Source organism: Osmerus mordax, chromosome 22, assembly GCF_038355195.1.
Source record: "Osmerus mordax isolate fOsmMor3 chromosome 22, fOsmMor3.pri, whole genome shotgun sequence".
NCBI classification, from domain to species: Eukaryota; Metazoa; Chordata; class Actinopteri; order Osmeriformes; family Osmeridae; genus Osmerus; species Osmerus mordax.
Genome location: NC_090071.1, coordinates 4,125,986 through 4,145,969, shown reverse-complemented (window position 1 = coordinate 4,145,969; position 19,984 = coordinate 4,125,986). Strand labels below are relative to the sequence as shown.

Below are 19,984 nucleotides of genomic sequence, written 5' to 3'. Positions count from 1 at the left end.
TGGCACACACACACACACACGCAATTAGGAGCGAGTCGATAGTGGATGAACAGCATGTCAAGTGAGCGCGCTCCACACCCTACCGCTTCAAAGCAGCCGGCCAGCTTGAGGAGCAGGCGGGCGTACTGCTGCAGGTGCAGCAGAGGCAGGTGGAACAGCGCCGCCAGCAGGTCGGAGGGGGAAGCGCCCTCATCGCTGGACTCAGCCAGGCGCTGCAGCACCTCGGGGCTCTTCCCAAACACATCCCTGCAGGAGAGAGGGACGGACGAGGGACACTGGTCACACTACAACTCCTCTCCTTATGACTCGTCGTTTTTTGACATTTAACACTTTGTACAGATTACGATGACTACATTTGTCACTTATGCTGCACTTGTTTTGATGTAGCTGACAGTACTCATGCAGGTAGCTGGCTGGAGGGGTGTTTTGGGGGGTGCAGTGAGGACTCACAGGCAGGGCTTGGCCAGGGTTTGGAAACCCCCCATGACCTGCAGGTTCCCCACAGAGCAGCAGTACCTGAGCACAGACAGGAGGAGGGGTCATTTAGCAGTCCAGGGCGGATTTGAACCTGCGACTTCTCTAACTGCAGTCAAATGTTCGAAACACTGAGCTAAGCCCATCCCCATGAAAAACATATGTGAGTGTGTAGTGTATGTGTGAATGTGTGTAGTGTGTATGTGTAAGTGTGTATACGTGTGTGTGTGTGTGAGAGAGTGAGAGTAAAGAGGGACGTGCTCTCTGTAGGAGTCCAGGAAGATGCTGCTGTTGTCCAGGAGGACCAGGCCCCTGACCTCGCGGCCCCGCCGCAGCGTGGAGGTCAGCGCGGCGGCGTGCTGGCCGCTCAGGTGACACAGGTGGCTGAAGCGAGCCACCACCATCTGGAACAGGCCTGCACACGGGCCCAGAGCCGAGCCCAGGGACTCTGGGGCCGGAGAGAACACACACACACACACACAGATATACACACCCACACAAACACACACACATTTAGAATTAGAGACATCTAAAGAGTATGACAGCACTATAACCTCATCAGAGCCATTCACCCCTACATTATTATGATGAGCATTATTGGTCTCATGATGGTCAGTCTGGTCAGTGTTACCCAGGTCCAGCAGGGGGCGCAGTATCTGGCCCTTGATGCTGCTCAGCTTGCAGTAGAGCTTCCTCTCGGCAGCGGCCAGCTCGTGGAAGCTGGCGATGAAGCCCATGACGTTACGGTCAGCAAGCGCCACGCAGGTCTGGCCGCCCGCACACACCCCGCTCACGTAGCCCAGCTGGAGCACACACACACACACACAGTGAACCCGAGCAATGGTAAGTGCTACATCCACACTCCAGTACTCCCATCCACACTCCAGTACTCCCATGTCCACAGTACTCACGTTCATGCAGAAGGGCAGCAGTACGGGCTGCTGTGTGTACGCCCCCGGCAGGTCCTGGGGGGCGGGGCCCTCCCTCACCTGCAGGCCGCTGTAGTACAGGATGGGCTGGCAGCAGTCCCCATCAGCCAGGAGCACGGTGTGCTGTTCCCCAGCCCCCACGTCCCACACACGGATCCCCTCCGACAGCTACCACACAGCAGGCACACAGGGTCACAGACACACAGAGTCAGCTACCACACAGCAGGCACACAGAGTCAGCTACCACACAGCAGGCAGACAGTCAGCTACAAACACAGACCTGGCTGTGTTGACAAATCAAATGTGTGTGAGGGAGGGAGTGAGAGGTTACCTTAGCCAGCCGGGGGATGGTGCTGGGAGACTCCATGTGTCCCAGCTGTCCTGAACTGTTGCTGCCCCAGGTAAACACCTGCAAGAAACACACACACAGGCAGACAAACACACACAGAAGCACACACAGTCCACAGTCACACACCCACAGACAGGCACCAGGTTAAATCCCCTTCCCAGCCTGGTCCCAGCTGAGAGGGTGAGATCCTGGGCGGAGCAGACAGACCTGGGACTGGGCAGTGAGAGCCACTGAGTGGTGGGCCCCTGCAACCACCCGGACCACCTCCTTACTGCTCAGGCTCTTGATGCACACAGGCTGCAGCCTGAACACAAAACAAATACACCCCGTCAGCCTCCACCAGTGAACACAGTCTCCTGTCCCAACAATCTTTAATACTCAATAGGTAGGGCTGGTTAGAACATTTGACTGCAGAATAAGAGGTAAAAGGTTCAAATCCACCCATATACTGTATGTAAAGCATCGGATCAATGAAAATAAACACATTATATTTGACTTTATATTTCACTATATATACACATTTTACATCTTCATCCTCTATCCTTAATAACCACCATTACCCCCCCCCCCCCACCCCCACCCCCCTGGCAAGCTCCTCCCACTTGTTGTGATTGGCTGCTACTGACCGGGGTAGAGTGTCGCCATGGCCCAGCTGGCCCTGGTCGCCCCGCCCCCAGCTCCACACCTCCGTGTGCAGAGAGGGGAGGAGCTCCCGAGCCTCCGGGACTCCGCCCACAGGCGTGAGGGGCGTGGCCTGCAGTCTGGGCCGGCTGGATTTACGCAGCAGCCTGGGAGACACTGGACACACACACACGTATATAAATACATACACACATTATACACACACACACACGTATATAAATACATATACACACACACATTATACACACAAACATGTATGCACACACATATGTATGAATACGTATACACACACACACATATAAAAAGATACACACATACGTACATTGACACACACACATACACACACACACACCTGTCCCCACTGGGAGCCATCTGTCAGGGTGGAGCTAGAAGCTGCTAAGTCCTGAAACAGCAGGGAACTTACCTTATCCCTCAGCTAGGCCGCCAGCCAGCCACACACACACACACGCGCACACACACACACACACACACACACACTCACCTGGCTACTGCAGACAGCACACACGCTGGTGTCTCAATCTACAGCCACAACACCAGAGCCTCCCTTACTTTCTCTCTCCCTCTCTCTCCCCCTCTCTCTCGTCTGTTCTTCAGGACCTGTCTGGCTCCTTGCAGCAGACCTCGTCCCTGCTTAAGACTTTAACTATGAGGGTGGCATTCTTTTGTGGCTGAGTTCCTTTAATCCCAGCACAAGCGCAGGCATTGAGAGGCGAACCCACGTCATGCACACACACAGGGAATGCTTCAGAAACTTTGCAGCACACACACATACAAGCGCACACACACACATACAAGCGCACACACACACATACAAGCGCACACACACGCGTAAACACAAGCCAGCAAACTGGCTCACTGCGCTAGTCCAAAGAACAGCTCTCCAACACGCAGCGAATGGTCGTGGGATGAAAAGCTCAAAAGACGCACACCAACACGCACACACAAATAAACACACACGTACACACTTATGTACACAAACAGGGGGGTGTCCTACTTACACAGACTAGTATAGGAGGAGGATAAGAGGTGAACAGCGTATCTACCCTGAGAGAGGAGTCCGGGCAGAGAGAGACGTCTCCTCAGCCCCCCCGCTTCCTCCTCGCGGATGTCCCCCAAACTGGAGCTCTTCTTCCCCTGCATGGTCTCTTCCAGGAGCACCCTGTCTAGACCCCCCTCCCCGGGGCCCCCGGCCCCCCCAGGGGCCCCCCCGGGCCCCCCGCCGCCACCCACCGAGGGGTAGTAGTAGTTCATCATCTTCTTCAGGGAGAGGGCCTCGTAGGTGGAGGCCACGCGCTCGCCCACGGCCGAGGCGCAGGACACCACCAGGCTGTTGAGGGTGGAGCCGGCTGTGCTGGGGGGGTGACTGCCTGGTTCTGGCTCCGGAGGGCTGGGGTCCGGGATGGGCTGAAGCAACATGGTAGACAGTTAGAGCTGAGAAGCACTGGAGTTAAGCTACGGGCTAAAACGATACGACAAAGAATAGTTACGGATGTCGAGCCCTGAGCTCTGGCAATATAACCAACATTGGTTGGCCTTAATTCTCAATAACAGAGAGGAGGTTTGGTGTCACCAGTTACTAAGTGATGTGACAGTCCCCAGGGGTCAGACTAGCGCTGAGCGGTCACACACCTGCAGAGCGGGCGCTCCAGCGAGGGTCTTGGCGGTCTGCTCGGCCAGAGTCTGCTCTGAGAGCCTCTTCAGGTAGTCCTTCACCTCCTGCTCGTCTGGGTAAGGGGAGCTCTTGGCCCCCGCCCCCCCACCTCCACCCCCAGCGGCCTGACCGCTGTCCACATAGGCCGACGAGGGGGCAGGGGAGGGCTGGGGGTCTCTCTGGGGGTTGCCTGTTTCCCTCCCCTGGGGCGCCTGGGGGTGGGAGTAACCTGAGGCTGTGGAGCAGGGCGGTGGGGGTTGTGGTTTTGCAGGGTGCGGTGGAGGGAGGACAAGCTCTGGGTGGGTGAGTCCTGGGTCTTTGGAGGAAGGTTCTGGGGGCCCAGCAGGAGAGGCCGGGGGTGCCGAGGCCGGGCTGAGGGAGGAGAGGAGGGGTTCTGACGGAGAACTACGGAGACACGGTGCCTTGGAGCCTCCCCCGAGGCTCGGCCTGGCCTCCCCCTCCCCCAGCTCCACTCCCAGGGGGCAGTAGTGGCTGTCTGAGATGATCACATGGTCCTCCTTGTCAGTCATGGTGTAGAGCTGCTGGTTGCACTGGCCGCACTTGTCCGGGAAGGGCCTACGAAGATCCAGGGGGCCCAGGCAGCGCACGAGGGCCAGGCTGTGCGTCGCTCCACAGGCCACCTGCAGCACGTGCCTCCCCGCCAGATGCTCCACCCTCTGGGGCTTCCACACGGGGAACGCGGTGGTGAGCAGGCCCAGCTGGGAGCCGCTGCCCCAGGCCCACACCTCGTGCTGGGCGGAGAGAGCCAGGGAGTGCTGCTCCCCGCACGCCAGCTCCAGGACGCGGACGCTGTGAGGGGGGCAGGTGTCTGGGTCCAGCACGCCCACGGGGGTGGGGTTGGGGACTACGCTGACCCCTGGCACCCCACACTGGCCTGCGGAGTTCTCCCCCCACATGTGCACTCCTCCGTCCTCCGTCACCGCCCCGCTGTGGCGCCCGCCCGCCGCCACGGAGACGACGTGCTGGCCGCTGAGCGTGCTCTCAAGAACGGGCTCCAGAGGCTCCGACACCTGCGTCTGTTTCCACGGCAATGCCCCAAAACTGTACACCTGCCCCCCTGTGATGGGTCACAAGGACAGAATTTAGTCAGGAAGATTCGTGGGATACATTTTTTTAAGGATACAGACTCGATCGAGACAGACTTGAGATATGTATATTGAGATACATATATTGAGATATATTGAGATACAGCTTTACCTTCCACGAGCATAACTCCATGGCTGGTTCCCAGGGCTACCTGCAGGACTGGCCGGGGAAGGAGAACCCTGTCTGGAGTGAGACTGCAGGAGTAGCCCTTCCACAAGTGGAGCAATCCTCTTTCCCCAGGACTGTCCTCTCCAGAGCTTAAAAATAAATAACACACACACAACAAGCTAAGTCCAGACACATACTCTGAAATGAAAAAGAAACTAAGATAAAGGGAACTTTGTTCTCAACCCACTGACACAAAAAGTGGCAGTCCCTGGACACAAACTATTCTTTGTTGATGTCATAAACTGGTCATATTCCCTGCTCAAAGCCAACCTCCGGGCAACATACTTCTTCCTCTGAGACTCCATCATTGGGTGTGCTTCATTGTATCTCTGGTACTCTGTTTTCAGTCGGTGTGTCTCCTTAGCTTCAGATGGTAGTGCTGTTTTGTCCGATGAGAAGAATACACAACAATTTAAAATTGTTTTACATTTCTAGCTAGTTGTCAGTAAGCTAGTGCGTAGTCAAAATAAGTACATACAATGACATTCAAACACAGTTGTTATTGTCACAAGACCCGAAATAATATCTTGTTGACCAAGAGATTGTAGACAAAGCAGATAGCGTGGTTGTTTACTCTCGTGACATGTGGGGAGAGGGGTGGCTGGATGTTCGCCAGTCTGTAAGGACTGGAAAAAAGCAACCTGATCGACTTGTGAAAAGCAAATATCAAGATAGCCTGCTACTGTAGCTAGTACTGTAGCTACCTAACTAGATATCGAGCAAAACATTTTTACCTATAGCCAGCCAAATACATAGTTTAAATAGACCGCTGCTCACTAGATAAGGTGTTGTCGTAATGAGTCATTGAGTCGCTGTATTATAGATTTAAATGCTAGTCTAGCTAGCGAGCTAGCTTACCTTCAATTCGCACTATTGAAGTGTCATCCCCTCACTACACTAGTACTCGATGATGGAGCCTACTCGACTCTTATTGGTTATTATTGATAGCCTATTTATTTTCCATTGTAAATCACGGTTAAGCATTCTCTTATCACACGCACTACTTACCACCAGAACTCAGTGTATTGGCAGTGGTAGGTAAATTATTGATCGTTTCGTAAACGTGAAATGCAGTATGTTTTCTCAAGCTCGACAGTATTCGCTTTTGGTTGTTGTGAACACTGAAGTTGAACGGAATCCGAGAAGGTTCAAATCTATTTCGCGGTGAAGTGTTCGTATGGCTAAGGCACTCATTACTGAAAAGGACGGTGACCATGATAAAATAAATACATTTAAACACATAATGATAATGTATAGCAATTTCAGGTTGGATGTTGTTTGCGACCGCTGACTAACTGTGAAAGAGTAGGCTACCATTTATCAGGTGAGGAGATGGGTGGAATGATGTGGAATCAAAATGTCATCATTACTTTCTTGGTCAGATATTTTAACAGGATTTTAAATGTTAAAGATCATCAGGCATTTTATCTTTTGTCACTCAGTTATTACTCACTGTTATCTTCTGAGATAAATAATCCAGACCAAATGACCGATGGTTTTAAGTTTTTGCTGATTCCTTTGTCAGTCTAGCTATTGGCAGTAGCCTACAGGGTCACTTTTGCCAGTTTAAAGTCAACCCAAAGGTAAACACGGCTCTCTCCTGCCCCCCGCAGCTTCCACATGCAAGCACATTATTTCCCTGAACAGAACGCTCCGACCTTTCAAAACACACTAACAGACCCGGCTCTCCCCCACCTCCAAGCTGATTGGCTAGTGACTTTCCCATGCTGTGGCAGCAGTACGGAGAGAGAGCGCAGTGCCATATCACGAAGGACCGAGCAAACAGAGCGAGAGAGGGAAATAAAGCAAACACCTTCAGGCTAAAGGACAATAAAGGAGGAGGGAAACAAAACCTGCCCGCACCACAGGCTACTCTGCCTTTCTGAGATTGTTGTTGTTGAACAGGCGGAAGGATCTCCACCATGCTGCTGCTGACGCTGCGCCCAGCGCCGTTTTAAGGATGCCCTGTTCCACCTGAGGTTCATTTAAAGGATCCGTAGCCTACAGACGTTCCACAGTCCAGGACGCTCCGGGGAATGCAGAACCTGCGACAAGCGGCCACGGAGGCGTTCCATCGCCTGGGTGAGCATTCTGAACCGACACCCCATAAATCTGACACCCTTTCCTTATATCCTTGTATCCTTCCCTAACATCGTAGCATCCTTACCACAGCAGCGCAGCATACACGCTCCAGCTGTTAGACTTGGTCACCTAGTTTCCACCTACAGTCCTACTCCTCTACCCCCCCCCCCCACACACACACACACACCACACACACACACCACAGCACACACACACACACACACCTCCTCCATCCTGCTGTGTTTACCTGGAAAGCGTGATGCAATAACAAGCAGTGACATTCAGAGCTGCCTCACAGGACAAACATCACCATAGAGACTCGTGCCCTGTCGGCGCGAAGACACGGGTATAGCGGCAGGTGTTGACGTGAGGCGGTGCCCTCTGAGACTCTCTGAGCTGGCATCCTGGCACAGCCTGGCTGGTGTCAGAATGTACCGACGCCGGGGACAGGTTTGGGGTGGAAAACAGCAAAGTGCTGAGCAGAGGACATGTGCTGGGCACTTATCGGAGGAGGACTGAGGCAAGGGGGTGAGAGGAGGAGGAGGAGGGGGGAAGTTAAGGAGAAGAAGAGTAGGGGGAGGGGAGGAAAGGAGGAGGAGGGAGGGGAAGGGGAGGAGAAGAGGAGGAGGGAGGGGAAGGGGAGGAGAGGAGGAGGAGGGAGGGGAAGGGGAGGGGGGAGGAGAGGAGGAGGAGGAGGGAAGGGGAGGAGGAGGAGGGGAAATGCAAGGAAAGGATGAGGGAGGAGGTAAGGAGAGGAAGAGGAGGGGGGAGAGGGAGGGGGAGGCTGCCCCACAGCTTCTCTCCCTGGGGTAGATGTAGGTTGTCAGGTTGGGGTGGGGGGGGCAGTGCTGGAGTTGAATTATGCATCTCTCTCACAACTGCAGAGAAAACAACAACACAACAGACCAGTGCTGTCTGCTTGGAGCTGAAAACACTTTCCAAGCATAAAACCAACTGCCTGGGCCAATGCCAGCTCAAATGCAACCAAGTGCCCTCTGCACTGCGCTCTGAGAATGAGAGCCCAACTTACTGTGGTTATTATTGTTTCTAAGTTACTTACACATTACCTCTCTCATCATCTCTATTTCTGTCTCTGTTCCCCTGTTACCCTCTCCCTGTGTCTCTCCCTCTTTATCTCTCTTCCTCTCTCTACCTTTCTCCCTCCCGGATCTCTCCCTCTTTATCTCTTCCTCTTTCCCTACCTCTCTCTCTCTCTCTCCTCTCTCTCTCTCTCCTCTCTCCTCTCTCTCTCTCTCTCTCTCTCTCTCTCTCTCTCTCTCTCTCTCTCTCTCTCTCTCTCTCTCTCTCTCTCTCTCTCTCTCTCTCTCTCTCTCTCTCTCTCTCTCTCTCTCTCTCTCTCTCTCTCTCTCTCTCTCTCTCTCTCTCTCTCTCTCTCTCTCTCTCTCTCTCTCTCTCTCTCTCTCTCTCTCTCTCCCCTCCCCTGGCTCACTATCAGTTCAGATAACATTGTCCAATCGGAAGGTCCAGAGTTTAGTTTACTTAAACATAACAGCATTGATTTAAGAAAATAATTGATCAATTTATGAAAGTTGAAGAAAAAACTGTTTGCATTGTCAGCCTACATGTTTTGTTCACACAAACACACACATTTTTTGTTAAATAATGTTTGAACAGTGGGTCTCTGCTACAACCGCCATATTGGATTTTTCTGTACAATAAAGATTAAGGAAACACGTTTTTTTTGCTACTCCTACTACATTTTGTCCTATCATGTGAGCCTTAACACATTCATATCACAGACCCAGCATGTCTGCCTGTTATTCATATCAACAACACATACACAGAACCATCATCCCTATTATACCTGCCATTCATGTGGGTGGGTATAGAGAGGCAGATCAAGATGTTGCAGGTTCAAATCCCCTCCTGTTCATAGCATCACATCTCTCTCTCTCCCTCTCTCTTTCCTGTCCCTCTTTCTCGCGCTCCCCTTTTTTTCTCTCCTTCTGTCTCTCCCCCCCTCTCTTTCTCCTTTTCTCTCTCCCCCTCCCTCCCTCCCTCCCTCCCTGTCACTCACTCACTCTCTCCTGTCTCTCTCTCTCTCTCTCCTCTCTCTCTCTCTCTCTCTCTCTCTCTCTCTCTCTGTCTCTCTCTCTCTCTCTAACAGGCTGCTTGATGCCTGTCTTCCTGTCTGCTCCCCACTGCTTTGTTCCGCTCTGTTGGCTGAATACTAATAAGGGCAGTGTGTCTGTGGTGGATGTAGGGGTGGAGGGGTGGAGGGATGGAGGGGTGGAGGGAGAGAACGGAGGAGGGATGTAGAGTACAAGGCCTGCTCCCAGCGTAATACAGAATGAGTTACTATCGCTCCGTGCCTCTGTCGCCCTCCCATAAATCACACTGACTGCAGCAGTGTGTGTGTGTGTGAGGGGTTGAGGTGCATGGATGTGTGGATTTGTCAGGTCTCACAGCACCAGGAAGTCCCACCCCCTCAGCAAAAAAAAAACTCTGGAATCACAGGAAGTGCAGAAAAATACTTGAGGGTAAAGTGCATTAAAGGAGATAGAAGACTCCATTAGAGAGATTTGGAGAAGGTTCTGTCTGTCACATCGGCTCAAGATCTTCCCATTGACCCAGAATGTGTTCAGCGTTCAACGTATCAGCCAGAAGTCTCTCTTTCCCACTGTATCTCTCTCATCGTCTCTCTCTCCTTTCCTCTCTCTCTCCCTCTCCTTCCTCTCTCTCTCCCCCCCCTCCCTTCTCCTTCACTCTCCCTCTTTCACTCCCCCTCCCTCTCTCCCTCTCCCTCAGCGTCATCTCAGCGTTCTTCTTCATTCCTTCTTCCTGTCCCCTGTCTTCCTCTGTTGTCTCTTGCTACATCCTTCATGTTCAGGGTAAACTCTCCCATCCACAGACTCAACTCTGCCCAGTCTCAGAGTCCCACTGCCCCGGGAACAGGACTCAGAAAGTCTCTCAGCATCACATCTCCTGTGTACTGGTAGAAACGTTCTGTCTGATCGAATCATCTACAACAAGTTCTTGAATGGGCTCCTTCACTCAAGTGGTCCTCCCCGAGGTTTCTTTAACTTTGCGTGTGTGTGTAGGGGGGGGGGTTGTTCATCTTCTCTGAGGGGTTTAGGTTGGTTATGGGTGCTGATCTGGGACACTTGAAAGCTCTCTGTAACAGTGCTTGTGAAACGGGCTACGCAAATGTCAGTTGATTCGATTTTTCACTCGATGTCTCAAAGTGAACTTGTTTTTTTACTTTATACATTGCTGCTGTGTTGTTGACTGAGAGATGTCTCACGCAGTTCTCTGTTCAGATGACGCTGTCTTCATGTCTCTGTTCTTTGTGTTTCCACAGGTCTGAAACAGAGACAACTGGGATATGAGGAGGTAAGAGAGACCAGATGTTCCACTCTGATGTTCCCTGTCTCTGTAGAAACATTGCTTGTCAGTCTTCCAGCCTGTAGCTTTATCAGAACCCCCCAGAAACACACACACGTACCTGTTGGCACCACACTCCTGGCCCCCTCCCTCCCATCCCTGGACCCATTTTCAACTGAGATTATGATGACGCTCCTCATCGACTCTCATGGTGTTTCTAATTGGCCTGCCTGGTTCAGTAAAGCTTTCACTAATTGATCTGAACTTTGCGGGGCCCCCCCCCATGGATAATACTGAGACAATTAGTCTGCCTTTCACTCCTTCTCCTCTCTGTCTCGCTCTCTCGTCCTCTTCCCCTGGAGACAGGGCGTGATGGGGAGGGTAGAGCACTGCCCCCTACTGGAGAGAGCTGGGTGTGAACAAGCAGAAAGAGCGAGCAAGGTAGAGAGAGAGGGGGGGGGTGGAGAGACCGAGAGAGAGCTAGACATCCAGACAGAGAGATGAGAAGAGAGCCTATATTTGAATACATAGGACTCCTCCACACACACACACACACACACACACACTGCTAGAGCTTCTCTCAGAGCAGCTACCCCTGTCACACAAAGTTGGAGAGGCATTTTACTTCAAGGGCCATTAAGCCTGTCTCCTCCCAGCAGCGGAGGAGCACCATGAGTGCTGCTCTGACAGAGAGGGACTGAAATAGCATCTCCGTCTCTCTTCATCGGGAGGCTTGCTCTCAATAGCTCAAGCCCATAATGACTCTTTTTGAGGAGCTATTAGCTGCCACTCCGCCTGAGTCACTGAAAGGAGTCGTCACACATTTACGAGGGAAGGAACGAATCATCGGTAAACAGAATGTGTGGTTTGTATGCTTGGCAGAGATGGAGGAGGAGAGAGGAAGGGGTGAGGAGGAGGGAGAGAGGTGGAGGGGGTGAGGAGGAGGAGAGAGGTGGAGGGTGAGGAGGAGGAGAGAGGTGGAGGGGTGAGGAGGAGGAGAAAGGTGGAGGGATGAGGAGGAGGGAGGAGAGAGGTGGAAGGGTGAGGAGGAGGAGGAGAGAGGTGGAGGGGTTAGGAGGAGGAGAAATGTGGAGGGGTGAGGAGGAGGAGGAGAGAGGTGGAGGGGTGAGGAGGAGGAGAGAGGTGGAAGGGTGAGGAGGAGGAGAGAGGTGGAGGGGTGAGGAGAGAGAGAGGTGGAGGGGTGAGGATGATTAAGGGCTGGAGGAGGGTTTTGGCAGCACTGTGTTGCCGTGTTGTTACTCACTGGTCCTCTCCACACACTACCCACACACCGAGTGGTATGAAGGCTCAGAGCTGTCTGTGTGGAACATGGAGTGACTGTGCGAGCGTGTATGTCTTCAATTAGCCTGCTAGCTCATATCCTGCCAACCTAGGAAATCAAATCTTTCTTTACATCGCTAATATAGTTTAGACACCCTATTGCATGTTCTGTTCTGTCTCAGTTCATGCAGACACACACACACACGTACACACACGTACACACATGTACACACACACACAACCACGCGCACACACTTGCCTCCACCTCAGCAGAGGACTACTGACTTGAATAGACACTCTTGTTCAGGGGGAGGCGCTGAGCTGGCCAGCAAGGCCCTCTGATGGGGGGGATAGTCATGGGACACTGTTTATGAAGACAGGCTCATGCTAGTCATATGAGCTGCGGGCCTTCCCCACCCTTCAGCCGGGAAAAGAGGGAGGAGAGGGAGGAGTGTTGGTGAGAACGAGGGGTAATGAGAGGGAGGGAGAGGAGGAAGATGGACGATTTGGATGGTGGGTCAGGGTTCTGGGTTCGGAGTGCGTGCGTACATGCTGCTGCTGCCCGCTGTGGCTTAGATGAGGAGGAGGATGAAGAGGGGGGGCAGGAGAAGGAGGAGGGAAGAGGGTTGGAGGAAGAGGAGGAGGAAGAGGTGATGGAGATGCAGGAGTTCCTTCTGCCAGGAGCAGGAGCGCTTCATCTTTACCGTCTGCTGAGGTAGCTGTTTGAAGTGTGTTTTGTATGTGTGTGTTTCAGAGGGTGTGTGTGTGTGTACACGTGTGTTCATGAGTGTGTGTGTGCATGTGTGTTATTATAACTTTGGCCTTTCTTTGGCTTCTGTCATTAGCTGATTGAAATCATCTCTTTGTCCGCTGTGTCAGTTAGAAACAGTCATATTGACCTGACAGGAAATCTAAACTTTGAAGTACCTCCCTCTGCTGTTGCTCTCTACCACACCTCTCTAGCAGGAGAAAGAAACATAGGGTGCAAATGCTGATGTCCTTGTAGAAAGGAATCATGGGAAGTGTAGTTCCATGTCTGGAGCTAGTGGATGTGTTAGTGCCTGGTTGTTTATGTTCTTCCCGAAGGTGTCCTGTTGGTCCATGCCCCTCTCTCTAACCCTCTCTTCGCTCCCCCCTCTCTCTGTCTGTCTGACTCTCCACCTTTCTCTCCCTTCTATCTCTATCGACTACCTCTCTTTCTATCCCTCTCTTTCTCTCACTCCCTTCCCCTTTCTCCTCCCTCTCCTTCCCTCTCTGTCTGTTTCTCCCTCTCTCCTCCCTCTCCCCTCCCCTCATCTCTCTCCCCCCTCCCCCTCCGTCCCAGCTGAGTGACCAGTCAGAGTCGTCCTCCTCGAGCCGCACCCCCATTGGTTCCACACGCTGCAGGTGCGCCGGCTGCGCGCTCCAGAGGGGGCGGAGCAACAGCGACCCCCTGGGGCGGAGCAACAGCGAACCCCTGGGGGGGAAGAGCTTTGAGCAGGACTTCCAATGGTGAGTGCTTCCGTCCCCCCCCTCCCTTCCTAGGAAAACACACCCTGACTCTGGACAGCAGCCATGTTGATATCAACTGTATCGTCCTGTGTGTGTGTTGTCTGTTCGTGCATGTGTGATGTGTGTATGTGCTTTTGTGTGTGTTTGCCTGCTTGTGTGTCCTCCACGTTCTCAGAAGACAGGCCTGCAGTTTGGCACGGCCAACTCCTACCTGAACCTGGAGAAACTGGGAGAGGGGACCTACGCCACAGTCTACAAGGGGATCAGCCGGTAAGCAACACTGCAACAGCCTGCACCTCCACATGACCCAGACAGATCAACCATGACTTCACTCAGACATTCATCAGATCATGAAACCACGACCCTCCTCCTCATCCACCTCTAAAGCCTCCTCTTCTAGAACACTTGGAATTATTTCGGGATCAGTAAGGGGATTGGAATAGTAAGGCAAGGAACTGTGTTGTGGGGATAAGATTAAACAGACCAGTTTTTTTGTCCAAGTGAAGGAGTTTTTTGTTGGTTAGGTTTACTGCTGTGTTGTGAGGTACAAGGGCTCATAAAGGGTTCCCAGATGGCGAGGTTCATAAGGTACTACAACACCGCCGCCTGGAAGACAGAACGCTGGCTTACCAAGTCGTAAAGTCAGGTTCCGTGAGGCTGAAGTTTCCAGACTGGGCGCGCGCAACACAGCCAGGTTAACAATGTTCTGGCTGGCTGGGGGAACATTTGGATGTAAAAGGATTCATGGAGAGTGAGGTTTACGTCAGATGATTCCCTCTGTGGCTGCAAGCAGGAGCCAGGCTTAGACGGGTGTGTCTAGTGATGTCCAGTCGTTAAAGGTGATCCGCATGAAGACGGAGGAGGGCGTGCCCTTCACAGCCATCAGAGAAGGTTAGAACACACGCATGCACAAACGTACACACACACACACACGATTCGACACATGATTGATGTAAGGTGTGTGTGTGTGTTTGTCCCAGCTTCCCTGCTGAAAGGGCTGAAACACGCCAACATCGTCCTCCTCCACGACAATCATCCACACCCGAGAGTCCCTCACCTTCGTGTTTGAATACGTGGTGGGTGTCGCCAGAGTTTAACATCTCACAGAGTCATCATACACACAGCTGAGGAACGGATTCACTGGCTGCCGTTTCACCGTACTTGTTTACGATCTTTCGTTTTCCATCTGACTGTATTTTGTTTGCCATCCGTACTTTTGTATGGAGGCACTTCCTGTCGCTCTCCACAGCAAACAGACCTGGCCCAGTACATGACACAACATCCTGGAGGACTTCACTCCTACAATGTCAGGGTACGTTCACCACCACAACTCTTCTCACCGTCACTAAGTATGTTCACAACCACAACTAGTGTCAACAGTCGAGGGTATGTTAAAAAAAACAAACAGTAGATGGCACATTCACAACCATAACTGTTCTTCAATAATGAACAGTGATGAATACCACTCCACCATATCACACATTCACCTCTAAAACCTCTTCTCTCGCTGTGAACAAAGTGTCACCTGAACGCTTGAATTTCCTTCAGGATCAAAGAAGGAAACCAAACCGAATAGCTTGAATGAAGTGTGTGGTTGGTGGTTGACCCCTAACCTCCCGACCCCTGATCCTGCTCTCCCAGATCTCATGTTCCAGTAACCTGCTCATCAGTTACCTGGGGGAACTCAAACTGGCTGACTTTGGTGGGCATCCCGGTGCAACACACATGCTGTTGCACGCATACACTCTGTTCCACACACGCGCTGTTACGCCCTCATGCTGTTACACGCACTTTTACACACTCATCCTATTACACATGCAATGTTACACACTTGTGCTGTTACACACACTCTGTTACACACACGTGCCCACACATATGAACTCACATCCACACACACACACACACACACACACACACACACACACACACACACACATTCACACACACAAACTCACACACTGGTTAGTCCATGCTCTATTCTCGGGGAAGTCTATGTAGCTCCTACGACACACCTCCAATCTCACACTCTCGGCTAATTGGCTGAGTAGACAACAGGCTGTCACATGTTCAGGGACAGGCTGTAAGGTTCCACCTCCAACGCTGGTTGTTCCTGTGTCCAGGCCTGGCCCGGTCCAAGTCCATCCCCTGCCAGACCTACTCATCAGAGGTGGTGACTCTGTGGTACCGGCCCCCTGATGTTCTCCTCGGTTCTACGGACTACTCCACTGCTCTGGACATTTGGTGAGGCCTAGTTCTCCAGCACAGAACCTAGAACCTTCTCCAGTATGGAACCTCCAACCCTCTCCAGCACAGACCCAGAACTGGTCTAAACATTCTCCTGTGTGGTTTCCTGTGTAGTCCGTACAGCAGGGTATACTGGATGAATGGGGGTAGTGAAAATGATTTGGGGGTAGTGAGTTCAAGGAGAGATATGAGACCTACGATGACCTCAGTCACCCACAAAGTAGCAGCAGGAATGTTGTTGTTCCTGGGTGGATGTGTAGCTCTTAGCTCACCTCATCTCATCCCAAAGGGAGTGTCGAGAAGAGGTTGTCCTCTTGGCCCTGGTCTTGTTATGGCCGTCTGCCCAGCCCTCTCTCCTCTCCTCTCCTTTCCTCTCTCATCTCATCTCCCTTAGCCTCTTAGCCATGGTCTTCTTGTGGATCTCTGCCATCTCAGTACGGCAGATGAATGTTCCTCAGGAGAAATTTTACTTTTCTCTAAAGTTGGATGTGTTCAGGAAACACATGTAGAGAATAAATGCTCTCCTGCTTTAACGATATCTGGCCACGTCTCACTTCAACTTCTCTAAATATGACAGATTAGGACCATATGCGTTTTAGGGCCTCCTGCGGGCTGAGAAATTCAAAAACAGGGATTTATATTTTAAGTACAGCAATTAAACTTGTTGGTCTTTGCCGTAAGCTATTTACTCGTAATCTAAACTCTTGTTGACTTAGATTAACGTCTTTAATTCTCTCTAACATGCTGTGTTATTGTATGTGTAGGGCTTTGTCTTCTATCAAGTTTTCCCAAGAGTCTCTGTTCACTTCATTGTGCACATTGTTGTGCTGTAGGGGAGCTGGGTGTGTCTTTATCGAGATGCTTCAGGGAAGCCCAGCTTTCCCAGGGGTGGCAGATGTCTTCGAACAGCTACAGAAGATTTGGACCGTGAGTAGAAGTCCTTTCTCAGGATCTTCTCTGTCCTACAGTGTCAGACTAAGGATTTTGTTCTGTCTCTCCTCTCCTTCCACCCCTTAACTCCACTCTTCCCCTCTCCTTCTCTCCCTTCAACCTTCCCCCTTTCCCTTCCTCTCCTCCCCTCTTCCCGTCCACCTCTCCACCCTCCTTCCTGCTGTGCTGACCAGGTTCTGGGGTTGCCCAACGAGGTCTGCTGGCCTGGGGTCAGCGAGCTGCCCAACTTCAAACCAGGTCAGTCTCGTCCCCTTCCAAACCAAACACGGCGTCCTGTCTGCACAGGAAGCACAGCCACGAACACATGGGTCAGGGGAGGACGGCGCTGGTTAACCTAGAGACACCCTACTGGCTGTTCTGTCCTTAACCACTAGGGGGCGCCAGTAGGCTGTAGCAGAAGCAGAGGCGGCGTGTCCTGTTTAGGCAGTTGACCTGCTGTCCGTGTTTGAGGCTGTCTCAATTGTAACTCTGAGAATGGAAGCTCTCACTGAATATGTTGGAGAGCCGTGTCGTTTCTCAGTCAGAGGTCAGCCTGGATGAAGTCTAACATCTTAATCTTAAATTCATCTTTTTTACTTTTCACATATTTGTTTTTCTCGTTTGGTTCCTCTTATGTAAAGATGACCTGATAAGAAAGGAATGTGCAACCCTGAGCTCAAGCCAGGGTGTAATTTCATACATCCGACCGCTCTAAAAAGTACAAGTTATTACGGATGTCTTTAGGTGTGTGTAGAATAACATGATGGGAAAAGAAGGAACTGGAATGTCCTGTCGAATCTTCAGGAACAAAAGTTGATTCTGCATGTGTTTATACGATTTGGGATGAGTCGTGGATGATTCTTTACCATGGGCACTGTTGAGATTGAGAAGTTAGCCTGTCATGCTAACAGGCATGTACACATCTCATGTACAACCCAGAAGAGCCTTTGCTAGCGTGCATGCAAACTGTCTGTGGTCACAAGGAGGATGATGGAATGTGGAAAAAAATGACCTTCAAATCACCAGACTGAATGTGGTTTTCAGAAAGAACTTTAAGTGTCTGACTCACTTGTGCTTACAGCATGTGTGTGTGTGTGTGTGTGTGTCTGCGCGCGTGTGAGTGATCATCAGCACATATAAAGTACATCTTAGTCTTTCAAACTCTCCCAACCCTCCTAATTAGGCCTCCACAAGAACTTTCCTTAGTCTTCCCCTCTCATCCAGTAATGAGTCTGCCCAACACAGGGGGTCGACCCAGGCCGAGCCCACAGCCCATGCCATAATCCCACTCCTCTTCAGGAGAACGGATAAGGGTCCCAAACCAGACCGTTCAAGTTCTCCACCACCAACATGAATAAATAAACTGTGGATTCTTAAATGCTTAATGAATGCATATCTGAATATATCCAGACTACACAGTCAGCCTCTCTACTCAGACCCACGCTGTGGAGGGGAGGAGGAGGAGGAGGAGGGGAGGGAGGAGGAGGGCAGGGTGGAGGAGGGGTCTGGGGAGGGGGTTGAGAAGACATGTCTGGGGTTTGGCTGAAGGAGAGACACATTTTACATAAAACATGTGGAAAACAAACAGAGCAGTGAGGCTCTGGGGCAGCTCCTCTCTCTCTCTCTCTGTGTGTGTGTGTGTCTAATAGTGGGACTGCGTATCTTTGAGAGTGGGTGTGTGGGAGTGTGTGTGTGTGGGTGGGCAAGGAAGGAAGGGTGGTGGACGTAGCACCTCTCTGGCAGACTTACTGCTCAGGAAGCTGAAGCTGACCTAGGGGGAAAACTGTGCTGTGTGTGTGTTGTGTTTGTGTGTGTGTGTGTGTGTGGTGTTCCTGCCTGGACACCCATGAGGGAGAGGCTTCTGTGGGCAGCTGGTCCAGTGTCTGCCCTCCTGGGTGGTTCTCCTGGCTGCCCTCTCCTCTGGTCCAGGGTGTCTGCTGGTTCTCCTGGCTGCCCTCTCCTCTGGTCCAGGGTGTCTGCTGGTTCTCCTGGCTGCCCTCTCCTCTGGTCCAGGGTGTCTGCTGGTTCTCCTGGCTGCCCTCTCCTCTGGTCCAGGGTGTCTGCTGGTTCTCCTGGCTGCCCTCTCTTCTGGTCCAGGGTGTCTGCTGGTTCTCCTGGCTGCCCTCTCCTCTGGTCCAGGGTGTCTGCTGGTTCTCCTGGCTGCCCTCTCCTCTGGTCCAGGGTGTCTGCTGGTTTTCCTGGCTGCCCTCTCTTCTGGTCCAGGGTGTCTGCCCTCCTGGGTGGTTCTCTGGCGGCTCCCTGCTCTGGCAAAGTGGCCCCTCCAGATGTGTGTCCTGAAAGGCCGATAGAGGCTGGCCCCTGGCAGCCGGCAGCAGGGCAGACAGGGTGGCCAGCACGTAGAGAGAGGTGCAGGGGAGAGATGGGCTGGGAAAACTGACTGACCTAAGCAGGAAACCTGTTCAGTGTGTGTGTGTGTAAAAGCCATGCCCTTGTGGACGCTACTTGGTTGTAGTGTAACCAGTGTGTGTGCGTGGGATGTATGCTTGTATGTGTGTGTGTGTGTGTGTGTGTGTGGGGGGGGGGACTGTGAGATGCAAAATTGTCCATGAGGGAGAAAAAACATAAAAAATAGACGCTGTTTATTTCGAACCCTCCAATCTTCTGCCTGCTCTTCTAACTCATCATGCGTACTGTCCAGAGTACTGGATCAACCAGCCACAAGGCTCTCGTTAAGATCTCCAGAACAGAGTGCAGAAACCACAGACTGAGTTCACAGCAAGCAGAGCATGAGTCTCACTGGGTTGAAACAGTGCTGATGACACCACAGCAACTCCTCAGGATCTCTCATCACAGTTCAGGCTGTCTTACTGGGACTTCAGACACACTTTTTCCTGTGTGTGTGTGTGTGTGCCTGTGTGTGTGTGCCTGTGTGTGTGTGCCTGTGTGTGTGTGTGCCTGTGTGTGGCAGCTACATTCCAGAGTTATCTCAGTGTTTGGCTCATATATCTCTTCATCCGTACAGTTTGGGAAGCAGACGTATAGTAACCGTGTTTCAGCAGTTCTTCCCCGACGCATCCTCTTTTTAACCATGAAGTTGACATCCAACACATCTTTCATGATGGCTTTAGCTCAGTTGGACAGCATATGAAGCAAGAGATCACAGAATCAACCCCCCCCCCCCCCCCCCGCCCGCCCCTGCACGTCCCTTTGGATAGACACATCTGCTAAACAAACACACAACACAAACACACACTTGAGTTGTGGGTATTTTCTCAAGTCAGCTACACAAACGGGATTCTGTTATCTTTC

At 52.0% G+C, this 19,984-nt stretch overlaps 2 protein-coding genes across 2 annotated transcripts in view; one reads left to right on the top strand and one right to left on the bottom strand.

Annotated features, from left to right (window-relative positions):
* The window catches only part of als2b (alsin Rho guanine nucleotide exchange factor ALS2 b), a 37,227-nt gene extending 30,807 nt beyond the window's left edge, over positions 1-6,420 (bottom strand). Inside the window, exons 1-13 of the mRNA XM_067260203.1 lie at positions 6,350-6,420; positions 5,627-5,720; positions 5,285-5,430; positions 4,045-5,144; positions 3,459-3,819; positions 2,379-2,550; positions 1,960-2,056; positions 1,735-1,812; positions 1,386-1,571; positions 1,106-1,277; positions 736-922; positions 451-516; positions 84-246 (exon numbers count right to left, since the gene is read on the bottom strand). Coding sequence (XP_067116304.1) covers positions 84-246; positions 451-516; positions 736-922; positions 1,106-1,277; positions 1,386-1,571; positions 1,735-1,812; positions 1,960-2,056; positions 2,379-2,550; positions 3,459-3,819; positions 4,045-5,144; positions 5,285-5,430; positions 5,627-5,649 — 2,751 coding nt within the window. The 5' untranslated portion in view covers positions 5,650-5,720; positions 6,350-6,420. The remainder of the gene's footprint in view (positions 1-83; positions 247-450; positions 517-735; positions 923-1,105; positions 1,278-1,385; positions 1,572-1,734; positions 1,813-1,959; positions 2,057-2,378; positions 2,551-3,458; positions 3,820-4,044; positions 5,145-5,284; positions 5,431-5,626; positions 5,721-6,349) is intronic.
* A 957-nt stretch (positions 6,421-7,377) lies between these two features.
* Positions 7,378-19,984, top strand: part of cdk15 (cyclin-dependent kinase 15) — a 15,308-nt gene continuing 2,701 nt past the window's right edge. The window contains 14 exon segments of the mRNA XM_067260956.1: positions 7,378-7,423; positions 10,746-10,777; positions 13,374-13,401; positions 13,404-13,450; positions 13,452-13,544; positions 13,719-13,810; positions 14,337-14,431; positions 14,521-14,570; positions 14,572-14,616; positions 14,790-14,856; positions 15,117-15,242; positions 15,661-15,781; positions 16,618-16,711; positions 16,909-17,063. Of these exon segments, the coding sequence (XP_067117057.1) occupies positions 7,378-7,423; positions 10,746-10,777; positions 13,374-13,401; positions 13,404-13,450; positions 13,452-13,544; positions 13,719-13,810; positions 14,337-14,431; positions 14,521-14,570; positions 14,572-14,616; positions 14,790-14,856; positions 15,117-15,242; positions 15,661-15,781; positions 16,618-16,711; positions 16,909-17,063 (1,091 nt within the window).